Consider the following 13,553-nt stretch of genomic DNA (forward strand, 5'->3'; position numbering starts at 1 on the left):
AGCCAGTGCCAGTCCTGGTTGCCCCAGGCATGCTGGTGAGGATGGGACAGACCTGGGGATGGGTCCCCTTCTTGTCTCCCTCTTGCTTTCTCTCTTCTACAGGTCAACATGGTGGTCTTGGGCAAACACCTGGGCATCCCCAAGCCCTTCGGGCCCATCATCAACGGCCGCTGCTGCCTGGAAGAGAAGGTGCGGTCCCTGCTGGAGCCGCTGGGCCTCCACTGTATCTTCATCGACGACTATTTGTCATACCACCAGCTGCTCGGGGAGATCCACTGCGGCACCAACGTGCGCCGGCAGCCCTTCTCCTTCAAGTGGTGGCACATGGTGCCCTGAGCCTCCGCCCACCTGCCAGGGGACCTCACCGGGGAGGGGAAGAAGAATTGCCACCTGGCCCCCAGCCCCTTGGGGGAGCCTCGAGCGCTTCTTCTCAGGTGCCTGCAAACGTGCCGGCCGCCGCAGGCCCCCGGATGTGGTGACGGAGGCCCCGCGCCCTCACCTCTAGAGTGGCCTGCCCAGCCTGAGAGGGACTGTCTTCGTTCCTCCCTCCCTCATCCTGCTCCGCCACTCCCAGAGGCTCTGGCAAAGAGCAACGGCCTTCGCACGTTCAAGGACAGCCGTACGTGGTCAAGGCTGTGCCTGACCTTGAGTCGCCCTCTCTCTGTTCTGTATTCCTCTTGTGTCCGCACCGGGAACAGCGCCGCCAGGGCCTGCGCTCAGAGGCAGGGGCCTGGGTCCAGGCCACCTGTGGTTCTCGTAAGAGCAGGCGCTGGGAGGTGACGCACCCTCTTTTCCTGACCAGCTGTCCTTTCCTGCAAGGGACCCTCAGCATGTGACCTCCCAGCACCCCTCCGCCATACTTATAGAGGCAAATAAGGATGGGAAAACCTAGCATCTGAGGACCTGTTTTAAAAAGAAAAGGCAACAAAAACCCTTTAATGCCTGACTCCATCCTCAGAAGGGTGCTTGTTACCTGTTTAGAAGGTCTGTAATTACAAGTGCTTCCGGCCCCGAAACGCTGAGAAGCCAGAGAGAGGCCTTGAGAGGCCACAGAGCAGGAAGGCTGCCAGGCGGGAGGCCAGGGTGGAAGGGGAGCCGAGGCATGAAGACGAACAGCGGGGCTTGGTCTCTGTGTCTTAGGTCTTGCCCCCTCGGATTCTGGACTCTGGATGTGAAGGGGGCTGGGCGTTCCAGATGTCGCAGGGGGTAGGGGCCCAGATGTTAGAAGAGGGTGGAGAGGGCCATTAGGTTATCTCTGAAGGTGGGGTTTAATTTCCTCTAATAGTCTTTAATTATTCCCTTTCGTCCTGCGGGCAGTGGGAGGGAAGTCTCGCCCAGTCCCTGTCCCTCTCGGCAACCCGGAGACCCTGAGCGTAGCCTGGGTTTCACCTGTGAGTAGCTCCCCTCCCCCGCCCATGGCAGGCCTGGGTCCCCTCCCAAACAGGGGAGAGAGCTGCCATGGGGGTGGGGGGAGTCAGTAGCCTGGCCCCAGGTGAGTCTTGGCCGGTGCCGGGCGAGGTGGCCCCTGCCCCAGGCACGCAGGGGCATGAGGGGGCCAGCCTGCCCCCTCCCCGCCATTGCCTCGGGGCCATCCCAGTGGCTCTCAGCCCCTGGGCCTCCACCTCATGGATTTTCAGTTGGCCCTGGTCAGACGGAGACCAGCCAGCCCTCCACTGTTAAATGCTGTTAGCGACGGAGCACTTAGCAAGGCTGTGTGGACACCCGACACATGAAACGGATAAAAGAGAGCTGCTCTGGCTTCAGGTGGCGGGAGTGGCGTACCTGGGCTCTCCCCTTCCAGAAGACTCTGTGGGACCCCATTTGCCAGCCCCTGGTCGAACCTTTGCGCTTTCCGCTCATACCCATAACCCAGCCCAGCCTGAGCCAAGAAGACAAGGAGGCACTTCAGGGGTCACCGGCCTGCGGCCAGGGTTGAGATTCCCCAGGGAAAGGCTGTGGGTGGAGGGAGGTTGCAGAGAGGTGGGGAGGGCGGGGAGCGAGACTTCTGGACTTGTGCTGAGGGTGGGAAGGCCTGGAATTGCTGCTAGAGCTGTCGGAGGGCCTGATGTCCCCTCTGTGAAGGTTCTGGGTGACGGATCACCTCCTACCTGATGAATAAAAAATGTCAGCATGCATTTCTTCAAGTGGCTGCCTCCTCGGCTTCTGTTTGTCGGGCTGCGGGGAGGAGTGGGGAGGGGAGGGGAGCCCTCCTAGTTCTATCCACTGTGCCGCCGGCCCCTTGGCTTGACTTCTGCTGGCCACGGGCAGCTCCTGCCTGGCTGGGAGAATGCCCGGGGCCAGTGGCAGGCAGGCGGGCTGATTCAGCAAGATGGCTGGCATAGGCCCATCACTCTGAGACCGACTGCCCTGCTGAGATGGATATCGGGCAAGGGGTGGGTCCTACCTCTTCATCTCTTCTCCCTCCCCTGGGCTATCTCTTCCATCTCTCAGAAGACTGGTGCGCTGGGCCCTATTGGCAGAGGTGGGAGATTCTCCAGTGGGGCCAGTGTCCAGGGCCAAAGGCCACTATGATTCCCTTTCATTCCTGCCTCTAAGGTTACCAAGTGGTCTGATTTCAGGGGACTGAAAATATCATCCCTCACATCCTACACACTTCTCTTATACAGGTGGGAGATTCTCCAGTGGGGCCAGTGTCCAGGGCCAAAGGCCACTATGATTCCCTTTCATTCCTGCCTCTAAGGTTACCAAGTGGTCTGATTTCAGGGGACTGAAAATATCATCCCTCACATCCTACACACTGGCTGCTGCCTCAGTTGCACCCTTTGACGCTCACTCAGTCATTTACTCATTAGCTTTATTTTGCCTTTTGTTGTGGACTCAGGTAAAAAGATGCGGCCCATCAGTCATTGACACTTTAGTCTGAATGAATCCCAGATGTGTTTCTAAAAGCTGGTATTAACCGGGGGGAGTGAAGGCATGGGTCTATTTCCAAGGGGAGATACAGGGCTCTGAGCCAGAGGGTGGCCCTGCCCCCAGCACAGGTGGCCAGTGCCCAGGGGGAAGCCTTCACTTTCTGCATCTATTACCCAACTATGCTCATAAGCAGGTAGGAAGACTGAGATTTCCTCCTGAGCCCTAACTCTTAGCCAGAGGTGAGTTGGCCAGCAAGCCATTTTATAGCCGACAAAGTAAAGCTGTTCCTGAATCCAGCAGCCCAACAGTTTTCCTTGAGAACATCCTTCCCAGACTCTGGGATAGAAAAGCACCAGGCTCAGAGCCCTGCTGAGATCAGGGAACTACGAAGACAGCGCCCACTGGGGACCCTGAGGAGCAGGGCCTGGGCCCCACCCTGTCTCAGACTGGCAGCATGTCCAGAGAGAAAGGAGGAAGTTTCTATTCAGCACCTTTGGAGCCTGGCCGGGCAGGGTGTGTCCCCGCCATTATCTCTACCAGGCTGGTGATCAGCCTCATTCTCTATGGATGAGGAAATCAGGGCTCAGAGAGGGAACGTAACCCAAGGCCACCTAGCCGGTGCATGCTGGAGTCTGGGTCCGAACCCAAGGCTCCTCTCCCCAGAGCCCTTGCTCCTGCGGTTTCAGGTGGTCAAACGCCCCCTCTGGCCTCAGTTTCCCCACCTGACAAATGAGCCTTCCTACTCTGACATTCTAAGCTCTTCTTGGCCAGAGAGGGACTTAACCCTCCCCACCGACCCCTTCCACAGGTGTGTGGCACCTAAAAATAATGACAACCCAGTAATAGAATATCGCCAAGCTCCACGCTAGAGCTCTACCCACGTTGTCCCATTTAAGCCTCCTAACAGCCATTTTCAGAGGCACAGAGCAGTGAAGTGACCTGTCCACCATCACACAGCCAGGATGTGGTTGAGGTAGGGCTGAAATCCAGTCCTGCTAACCCACCCCATGCTCGTAAGAAAAAAGACGGCGTTTCTCAAAATGCTTTGCGGTGTTTATTAAAAAAAAAAAAAAAAAATCCGGATGCCAGGCTGCACCCCTAACCTGCTGCGTCAGACTGGGGGTGGGGCCTGGGAATCGGCGTTTTCACCTGCTCCTCCGGCAGGGTAGGGAAGATCCCCTCTACACCATGTCATCTCTGAAAATGGAGGAAGCAGGGTGAGGAGGAAGAGCGTGGAAAGTTGAGGAAGAGGCCCGGGTCGATACTCCACATCTCTGCCTTCTCCACCCCCAACGCCCTGGTGCACCGGCCAGGTGCCCGTGGACTTGCTCCCTTAGGGAGAGAAACTAACTCCCTCTGCGGCTGGGGGCGGAGCAACAGGTTCATATGCAAACGATGGGTTCCTCCTGGCCAATCCTGAGCTCCTGGCTCTGGGAAGAGGCTGGGATTCCAGGACTAGAGCCAATGAGCTAGCACCGCGGGCTGGAGAGGCGGGGCCAGGGTCTTTTAAACGACAAGCCACGGGATCAGTGAGGAGGCGGTGTTGGCTTTGGTGGCCCAAGCCCAGTCCGAGGCCAGCATGTCAATGCAGAGGATTGTGCGCGTGTCCCTGGAGCATCCCACCAGCGCCGTGTGTGTGGCTGGCGTGGAGACCCTCGTGGACATTTATGGGTAAGGGCCAGAGGCCCGGGGGTCTGCAGGCCCTTGCTGCTGAGCCCCTTGGGCCGGTCTGGCGCCACTGTGTAGGGTTTCCTGAGGGCCCAGGTCCGGCTCGGCTTCCCTCCCCCAAGCCAGGGCACTTGAGTGTGGGAGGCTGCCTGGGGGGCAGAGAGGTGTGCGTGTTTGAGCTCTGGTCCAGGGCCTTGGAGGGTGCTGGGCACGCTGGAGGACCCTGCAGGCTGGATTCGCAAGAATAGGAAGAGGTGTGTACCCCCAGCTCTGGTCCCCAGCCTCTGAGCTCTGCAAATAGCAGCTGTCGTTTTTAAAGAAACCGTTTTTGCTTATGTGGCATTTCCTATGTGCCGAGCACCTTTCGAAGCTTGACAGTGTCCTTGAACTTTAACGCTCGAATCTAACCTTCACGACCTCCTATGTATGAGCTAAGTTTGTTATTAGCTTCGTCTCCTTTGACAGATGAGGAAACTGTGGCACCGCGAGGGCAACCATTTGCTCAAGCGACACAGTTACTGAGTGTCAGTGCCAGGCTTTAAACCCGCTCGTGTTCAAGTGTCTTACGCTTTTAGCTGTCTGCCACTTGGAGAGGAAGGGTCTGGTTTCCACCAGCCATCCAGAGCCCACACGTCAGGCCCCTGCTGTGTGCCGTGCTGGGTCCTTACAGCCAGTGTCTGGAGGTGAGGCTCCACCGTCTCTCGCTCCCAGGCAGAAAAGGAGGGTTTGGGCAAAGTTTCAAGGAGCTGGGTTCTGGGAACCCCCAGGGAGCTGGCTACTGAGCGTTTTGGGGAGTCTCCAGGGGTCCCAAAACCCCAGAGTCTCCAGGGGTCCCAGCTCCAAGGGATAGCTAGAGCCACGGGTAATCAGGGGGCTGGGAGGGGAGAAGGCTGAAGCATCACTGTCCCCTTGTCTCAGGGCTCCCGGCCTTTCCCCAGATCAGGCTTCGCATCCCGGCACCACTGACGGGCTAATGCCACGTGACGCAGGCTGCCCTGGGCACTGCGAGCTGTCGAGTGGTGCCCCTGGCTTCCACTCACTGGATGCCAGCGGCACACCCCCACTTGTGACTGCCAAGAATGTCTCCAGACATTGCCAAATGTGCCCTGTGCGGGGGAAAAATCAATCCCAGTTGAGAACCAGTATCCCAGAACAAGACTATACAAATGGGAGTGAACTAAGTCGGAAGCAGAGATGGGGTGGGTCCCAGGGCATTAGATGAGAAGGGGTGAAGGGCTGGTCAGGGGAGGGAACCGAGTCTGGAGCAGGCCCAGCAGGGCTAGGTACTGGGAGCCCAAGCCCGGTTGGGGGGGGGGCGGGGCGGGCAGTGAGAAGTAGGAAGGGGGTTTGGAGGACGAGCAGCCACAGAAGCCGTGAGGAGTGAACTTGGGAGGATGGGCATCCGTGCTGCCTGGCACCACCCCCTCCCTCAGCGCTGCGTGCCCATGAGGTGACTCACCTGCGTTGGCCGCCTCGTGCCCATCGGGCAGATGTGCCCCCAGTTTGACCTGGCCCGGGAAGCCCAGGGCTAGCTCCTCCCCTGCAGAGCTGCCTTAGAGGAGGGGGGACGAATCAGGGCCTCGAGAGGCAAAGGCAGCAGCCTCCTAGGGTTCTGTGAAGGGATGGGCCGTGTTGGGGTCCAGAGAGGAGGCTGGGGGTGGGGCAGCCCCAGGGTGCGGGGCAGAGCCTCAGGCCCCCTCAGAGGAAGGGTTCTGGGGCTTCTATGACTGGACCGCCTTGGGGAGGGGGCGGCGGAGGGCGCTGTCAGTTCATTGGTTCACACATTCATCAAGTATTTGTTCGGGGTCTGGTGTGGGCCGGGCATGCGGGCACAGTGCTGAACAAGGACATATATGGTCCCCCTCTCTGAGAATCTTCCCTTCAGAGTTCTTGCAGAGGCCGGGCCACCCGCGGAAGGGTCCCTGTCCTGCAAGGGGGAGCGGGACCCACTTAGCTCTACGTCCTTTCTGGCTTGGAGATGTCGTGACTCAGCCATCCTGGGAGCTCGCACCCAGGGCCAACAACGGAGAGGGCAGTGTGTGTGCTGGCTCAGTCCCGGCGCTGGGACCGAGCAGCTGCCTGACTTGGGGAGCGCCACCTAACCTCCCTGTTTCCTCGTCTGTAGGATGGCAACAATATTATCAGTGATGATCCTATATAATATATGTATATATTATATATTCATATATATTAACTAATTCTCACAATTCTGCGAGGTGAGTACTGTCATCACCCCTATTTTATAGATGAGGAAATGGAGGCACAGAGAGGTTAAGTAACTTGCCCCGTGTCACACAGCCTGTGAGGAGTGGCAGAACCAGGATGCAGCCCACACACTTTGGCCTTCACTTCAAAGGACTCTTGGGGAGATTGAATGAGATTGTGGGTGTGGAGCATGTAGGGGATGCCTGGTATGTGGGGGACATTTAATTATGGTAACTGCCACCGCTACCATCGCTACCACTGCCACCATCAACATCATCTTAAGGCTCTGTCCTGGCCCTTTGGACAGCCTCAAGTGTCCCCAAACCTGCCATAGACAAGGGAACAACCTCTGAACCAAGCCAGGAGAACCATATTGGGAGATGAGGCAAGAGAAATTAACATAAGCCGAGTAGTCACGGCAGGCTTCCTGGAGGAAGGTACCAACCAGAGCCTTGAAGGGTGAACACATGCAAGACCATTGGGGCACTCTGTCTATGGCAATGGACGAGACCCTGTCTTCTTGCCTTCCACGGTGTGGGAGATGGCTCCTACATGATAAGGGGGCTCTGCTTCCCGAGCAGGGTTTCAGAGGGGGGACAGGAAGGAAGAGGAACACACGGGTGTGCTGAGTCACTCCCTGGGGATAAATGTGCGGCCAAGTTTGCAGACCGCTCCCCTCGTTGGAACGGCCAACAGCTCATGTCCCCTCTTGCCCAGTTCAGTGGAGTGAAAGGGCAAAGGGCCCCCAGGGGCCAGGAGCCCTGAGGTTTAATCCTAGCTCTGCTGCCCTTTGCCATGTCACCGTGAGCAATTTGCTGCTCCTTCCTGGGCCTCAGTTTCCCCACATGTGCCCCGAAGAGGCTGGCAGAGATCAGGGGGCTTCAAGTTCTACTCGTGGAGGCGCCTGAGCCCCCTCCCTGGTTTGACGAAGCAGTTGTCCTTTGACTGGCTCGTGTTACATGGGCGCACAGAGGTGCCCGGACAGAGCCGGGCCCCAGGAGGGGCTGATGCGTCGTCAACTCTCTTAACCGTCTGGGCTTTGGGAAGAGGGTTCGTGTGGCTGCCATTCCCCAGGGGCAGCACGGGACTAAGCGGGGGCGGCGGTCTTCTGACCCTGATGATGGCGAGGTCAGCAGAGGTGGGATCTGGGGGCCTGGCTGAGCAGGGCGAGGCTGCTGGTGCTGCCACCAGGTCCCGAGCCATCCAGGCTTCCGTCTCGAGGGCTGTGTCGGTGGGGACCATGGCGGTGATCGTGTCAAACTGTTTTCAGCCACCAATCCTTTTCTTTCAATTTCCCATCCTTTTCTCGGCTCTGGAATGTCTGGTTTTGTTTTCCCTGAGGCCAAGGCCCTGAGCCCATGAAAGGAGACGAGGGGTTTGGATTTGCAGGGGAGGGGGTCGTGGCTCTGTCACTCAGCAGCTGTGCGACCTTGGGCAAGTCACCAGTCATCTCTGAGCTTGTTTCCTTATCTGTGAAGTGGTGATGATATACCTACCTAGTGTGGCTGCGGTGGCTACCTTTGTCACCTCTGTCGCCACCTCTGTCCCTCACCATTGAAGGGAAGACACAGAGCATCAAGGAAGACCCAACTTGTCTTGACTCCCAGAAGGGGGTGGGCTCACACTGTCATTCCCACGCCGAGTGGGGAGACAGCGCACACGTAGCCGTGGTTCACAGACGTCACCGGGCATCAGTATGGCTTAAAGCGCAGGTTCCAGGGCCCTGCCTACAGCACATCTGGTTCCGGAAGCTGAATTTTCAACAGGCAGGTCTGAGGTTGGCCACTGTGAGGGTGACCAGCTGTCCCCGTTTGCCCAAGAACTTTGAGGCTTTAGCACTGGAAGGCCCGCCCCCCAGGAAGCACCCCAGTCCCGGGCAGACCTGAGCGGTGGGTCACCCTATGTCTTACCCAGCATTCGCCATCTCCTAGACTGGCAGTGCCAGCAGGGCCGTCGGGCACTGGGACTGTGCAGGGAAGGGCCTTGGATTGTTCTGTGCATGGCCGGCTCAGCGGGACGAACCCAAAGCCCCCAGGGCTGGGCTGGGGCACAGTCAAGAGCAGCATGTGGGCGGTGCAGGGGGCCCACCGGGGAAGAACTTTGTCCAGGTGAGCCTCTGGCTTCTTCCCCCACCCTCCACCCGATGGGAAATCCAGACCCTCCCGTACCTGATGCAGGCTCTCTGAGCAGCCATGCCTTTGATCTTCCTAACAGCTTCTTTCATGGGGCCTGAGCACTAGACCCGGAGTCTAGAGCCCTACCTTCAAGTCCCTTCTCTCTTGGGCCTCAGTTTCCCTGGAGTCAAGTGAGGCATTGGCTTGGAGGCCTCCAACTTTCACTGATCTTGAGTGTTTATATGCACTGACTCTTTTTATCTTCTCCGCTTTATAGACAGAGACACTGAGGCAGGGGAAGGACGAGCCTCTCCCTCCCGGTCACACACCTGGCCAGTAGTGGGGCTGGGATCTGAACATCCAGCATCCACAGGCTCAGTCCCTCCTGATCAAGAACCTTAGCTGGCTCCCTATTACAAAGGGATGAAATGAAGGGAGCTCCTTACAGCCCGAATTTACCCTTGACCTCCTAAGGCTCCACCTTGAAAATCCCTCCCCCTCGGAGGTGTCTCCTCCTTGTCCTTGGTTTCCCTGCTTCCCCCCAGGAGGCTGTCCCCAGTCCCGCCCCCAGCCCCCCTCTCACACTGCCTCCATCTGCCCATTTCCTGCTTCCTAATTTACTTTAAGAACCCCTTCCCCCATCCTGGGTGTGTGGTTTTCCAAGCCTTTCCCATTATCGTGTCTGAGCTTTTCAGTTGCCCGTGAGGTTGACCAAGCGGGTGTCATTATCCCACTTTATAGGGAGGCAAGGTGATTTATCCAGGGTCACTTGGCTCAGGTGCGACCCATCCCGGACTACAACCTGACTCTTGACTCTGGTCCCGGCACCACTGAGCTCCCGGCTGCTTCTCCCCAGTCCCGAAGGGCTCTTGATCAGGGATCCCCTGGGGCCTCACACACAGAGGTGCAAAAGAGCTGGGCTAAGACACCCCAAACCCAGGGGTTGGGGTGGGGGAGCTGGGTGGGGTTCCGTGTCAGAAGGACCATCAAAGGTGCTCAGCTCCAGCTAGTGGGCACCTGAGGTCCATGCAGCCGCTGAGGGCTGGGAGAATTCCATAAAATGTTTACAAGCTTCCTGGGAGCTGCCAGGTGCCGCGGGCTGTGGGGCTGAGGGCACATTGTGGGGTGCAGGGGCCCCTTCATGGGTCTCTTTCTGGCTCTGCATCTCTCTGGGTTTTTCCCACATCTTTGTCTCTCTCTGTCTCTGTCTTTCTCTGTCTCTGTGTCCCCATGCCTCTTGGGCCAGGTTCTGGATGTCCCATGAGGGGCTGGCCCCCACACCCGGGGCACAACAGGGCAAAGGGCACCACCAGCCCCAGAAATTACAGGCTTTGGGAGTATGGTGTCCAGATAAATTCCAGGATGCCTAAGTAACGTTTGAAATCCAGATAAACAATTCATACTTTTTTAGTGTAAGTATATCCCCGATATTGCATGGGACATCCTCATACTAAAACAATTATTTGTTGCTCATTTGAAATTTGAGTCTCAAAGAGCCACTTTGAGAAATAGCAGAATGCTGCCGGTGGAGGAGCCAAGAGGGCATTTTTTTTTTCTTTCAAATAGTTTATTGTCAAGTTGGTTTCCATATAACACCCAGTGCTCATCCCCACAAGTGCCCTCCTCCGTGCCCATCTCCCCAAGAGGGCGTTTTGAAGCAGGTCTGCCCTCCTCCAAGCAGAGCAGGGAAAGGAAAGGGGCTGACATTGAACGGCCAGCTGTGCAACCTCGGGGAAGTGTCTCGCCCATCCTGAGCCTCCGTTCGCCCACGTGTAAATGAGGGTAATCATCTCCTTCTCCCAGGGCCATGGTGGCGATGAAAAGAATGCTGTTTGGAAAGGCTTAGCCGAGGCCTGTGTGCAAGTGTGCAGAGGGTGGGGGGGGGGGGGCTCAGGGGCTATGATTATCGAGATTACTCCTGGGAGGTGGTGGGTAAGGATACCCACTCAGGAGCCGGAATGCCTGGGCTGGGATCCCAGTCCTGCCATTTACTAGCTCCACGACCTTGGACAGGTTACTTAACCTCAGTTTCCCCATCTGTAAAATGGGAGACAGTGATAGTACGCGCCTCCTAGGTTTATTGAGAGGGTTTACATGATGTTATACACATAAGAACCTAAGAACCTCACGCGGGGCTGGTGTGTAGCAAGAACTCAACGATGGTCAACTATCAAGTGCGCAAGTGTGCTGCTTCCTCCAGGAAGCACTCAGTTCCCTCTGGCTCACAGTGGTCTCTCCCTACCTGGGATCCCACTGACCGCTGACTTCGTGACCCTAAGCCCCATCCGGCTGCCCTGGGAAGTGCTGCCCTTAACTCCCCGGTAGGATGGAAGGTTCTGGAATGGTGGGGAGAGTAATGATTGTATCTGCCACAGCCTGGCGATGCTTCTGAGCACAGTGGGCCCCCCAGAGCCCCAACCCCCCATAGACAGTAAGAGGGTGAGCAGACTGATATCAAACAGGACTGCCAGACTAGCTGGGGTGGGGGACACATGTCACAGGGCCAGATGACAGAGACTTTTTGACCCTACAAATGGTGCCTGGTTATTGAATCTGGCCAAGTTTCCCAGGCAACCCTGCCAAGCCGTGGCAGAGCTCTGGCTCTGTGTCAGAGGCCTGAGTGCAGACCTGCCTGTGCCGTTTGATGCCCTTGGGCTTGGTCTCTCTGAGCCTCAGTTTCTCACCTTCCCAGTGGAGATGATACTGCTCCCTTTGCAGACTTATAAGAATGAAAGGAGCTAAGAAATCAATACAAGGTTCCGTCATGCTGTGGGCACTCCACACAATGTAGTGCCCCTCCCTAGGGAAGAGCCCAAGGACATCTTCTTGCCTGCTAAAGAGGGGTGCAGTGGGACTTTGAGGGGAGACTGCTCTTCTTAAAGCCATGGCCTCAGAAGTGCAGGGGGTCCATTTGCAGGCTGGTGTCCACGGAGCTCTCTGTGCCCACCTCTACACTGGGGGATTGTAAAGCATTCAACTGGTCCCACCTTTCAAAGAGCTTGGGGTTTTGTTGGGAGGTAAAGAAGCTCCCAAGAGAAACATTAATAAGCTCACAATGTGGGAATGTGTACGCACTTGTGTGGGGTCCAGTTTTCACTCCCAGATACTTGCTGTGGGGATGTGAGGGGGCCTAGGGTGGTCAGGGAAGGCTTCCTGGAGGAAGCAAGAGTCCGAGCCAAAGCTCAGGCTTCCCACGGCGTCTTGTCTTTCCCAGGTCAGTACCTGAGGGCACAGAGATGTTCGAGGTCTACGGGACCCCCGGCGTGGACATCTACATCTCTCCTAGCCTGGAGAGGGATCGGGAGCGTGCAGACACCAGGCGGTGGCACTTTGACACGGGGCTGGAGATCATCGTGGTCATGAACTCGCCCAGCAATGACCTCAATGACAGTCATGTGAGCAGGTCCCCTGGTCTGGGGTTTGAGGGGGCACTGATCTAGCTCCCCAAGGGCCAGCACCCGCTGCTTCCCCAGACGGCAGGGTAGCATGAGGGGTCAGCACTGGCCCTGGAGCCAGCCAGCTCTGCAGCTTACGGACATAAACCCTGTGTCTATTGGCAAGTCACGGCAGCCCCCTGGGCCTCGATTTCCCCATCTGTAAAATGGGGATGATCATGGCACCTTCCTCCTGGTGTTGGTTTGGGGTGGAACATGAGCCAACGTTTGTGTCTTGTTTTCAAAGACCACTATAAAGGGAGGTGTCCCAGTTTTTCTGTGTTGGGACTTAGTTTCCCTATCTGCAGGCTGAGTAGGTGATCTCTGTCACTCTGGATGAAGGAGGGAAAGCAGAGATCGGGGGAGGATGCTGGCGCCTGGGGAGACCCCCTTCTCCAGGGTGCCTCATCTTCTCCTAATCCATTCTTTTCCTGATTCCATTCCCTTCTCGGGGATACATAACCTCCCTTCTTCCCCTCTCTGCTCATTTAACTTCCAAGGGTGAGTTTAACAAGCCCTGGATGTAGGTAATGCTCTGGCCAGGGCAGGGGGATTTAAAAGAAGGGAGAGGGGCGCCTGGGTGGCTCAGCTGGTTAAGTATCTGACTCTTGATTTCGGCTCAGGTCATGATCTCACAGTTAGTGAGTCTGAGCCCTGCATCAGGCGCCCCACTAGCAGTGGGGATCCTGCTTGGGATTCTCTCTCTTTCTCTCTCTCTCTCTGCCCTTCCTCCCCTCACTCCCACTCTCTAAAATAAATAAACCTAAAAAAATAAAGAAAAGATGGGAGAAATGGGGTGGCCCTTGAGCTTGGCACAGGTGATGCCCCCCGTAAAGGGGTGATGGGACCCAAGTCTTATGGGAGGAAGTGGCAAGTTCCCACCCCGCATCAGGAGCAGTGTTTCAGGAAATGACCCTTTCAGGACCATTGACCATGCGCCACACACTGGGCAGCCGTGACCTCATCCAGCCCTCACAAAGTTCAGAGAGGCAGGGTCTGGTCCCTGTTGCACAGGTGGCGCCACCACGGTTCAGAGTAACTATGTCCGGGCCACATAGCCCATCAGGAATAAAGCTAGTATTCGACACAGACCTGCCTGACACCTGGCGCAGGTTCCCTTCATCACCCCCACGGCTTTTCCCATCCATGTGTCTGCGACGCGCCTCTCCACTGAGCTCCGCGTCGCAGCTGCGCAGGACTCAGGGAACTCATTTTGCGGTCGAGGAAACTGAGAACGAGGCGCAGCTTACCTGAAGGC

At 57.1% G+C, this 13,553-nt stretch overlaps 2 protein-coding genes across 2 annotated transcripts in view; both read left to right on the forward strand.

Annotated features, from left to right (window-relative positions):
* The window catches only part of PADI1 (peptidyl arginine deiminase 1), a 39,566-nt gene extending 39,230 nt beyond the window's left edge, over positions 1 to 336 (forward strand). Inside the window, exon 16 of the mRNA XM_039229057.1 lies at positions 103 to 336. Within this exon, the coding sequence (XP_039084988.1) occupies positions 103 to 336 (234 nt within the window). The remainder of the gene's footprint in view (positions 1 to 102) is intronic.
* A 4,117-nt stretch (positions 337 to 4,453) lies between these two features.
* PADI3 (peptidyl arginine deiminase 3) overlaps positions 4,454 to 13,553 on the forward strand; it is a 33,323-nt gene continuing 24,223 nt past the window's right edge. Inside the window, exons 1-2 of the mRNA XM_039228932.1 lie at positions 4,454 to 4,545; positions 12,076 to 12,256. Coding sequence (XP_039084863.1) covers positions 4,454 to 4,545; positions 12,076 to 12,256 — 273 coding nt within the window. The remainder of the gene's footprint in view (positions 4,546 to 12,075; positions 12,257 to 13,553) is intronic.

Source organism: Hyaena hyaena, unplaced genomic scaffold (genome assembly GCF_003009895.1).
Source record: "Hyaena hyaena isolate Hyena2069 unplaced genomic scaffold, ASM300989v1 scaffold_35, whole genome shotgun sequence".
Taxonomy (NCBI): domain Eukaryota; kingdom Metazoa; phylum Chordata; class Mammalia; order Carnivora; family Hyaenidae; genus Hyaena; species Hyaena hyaena.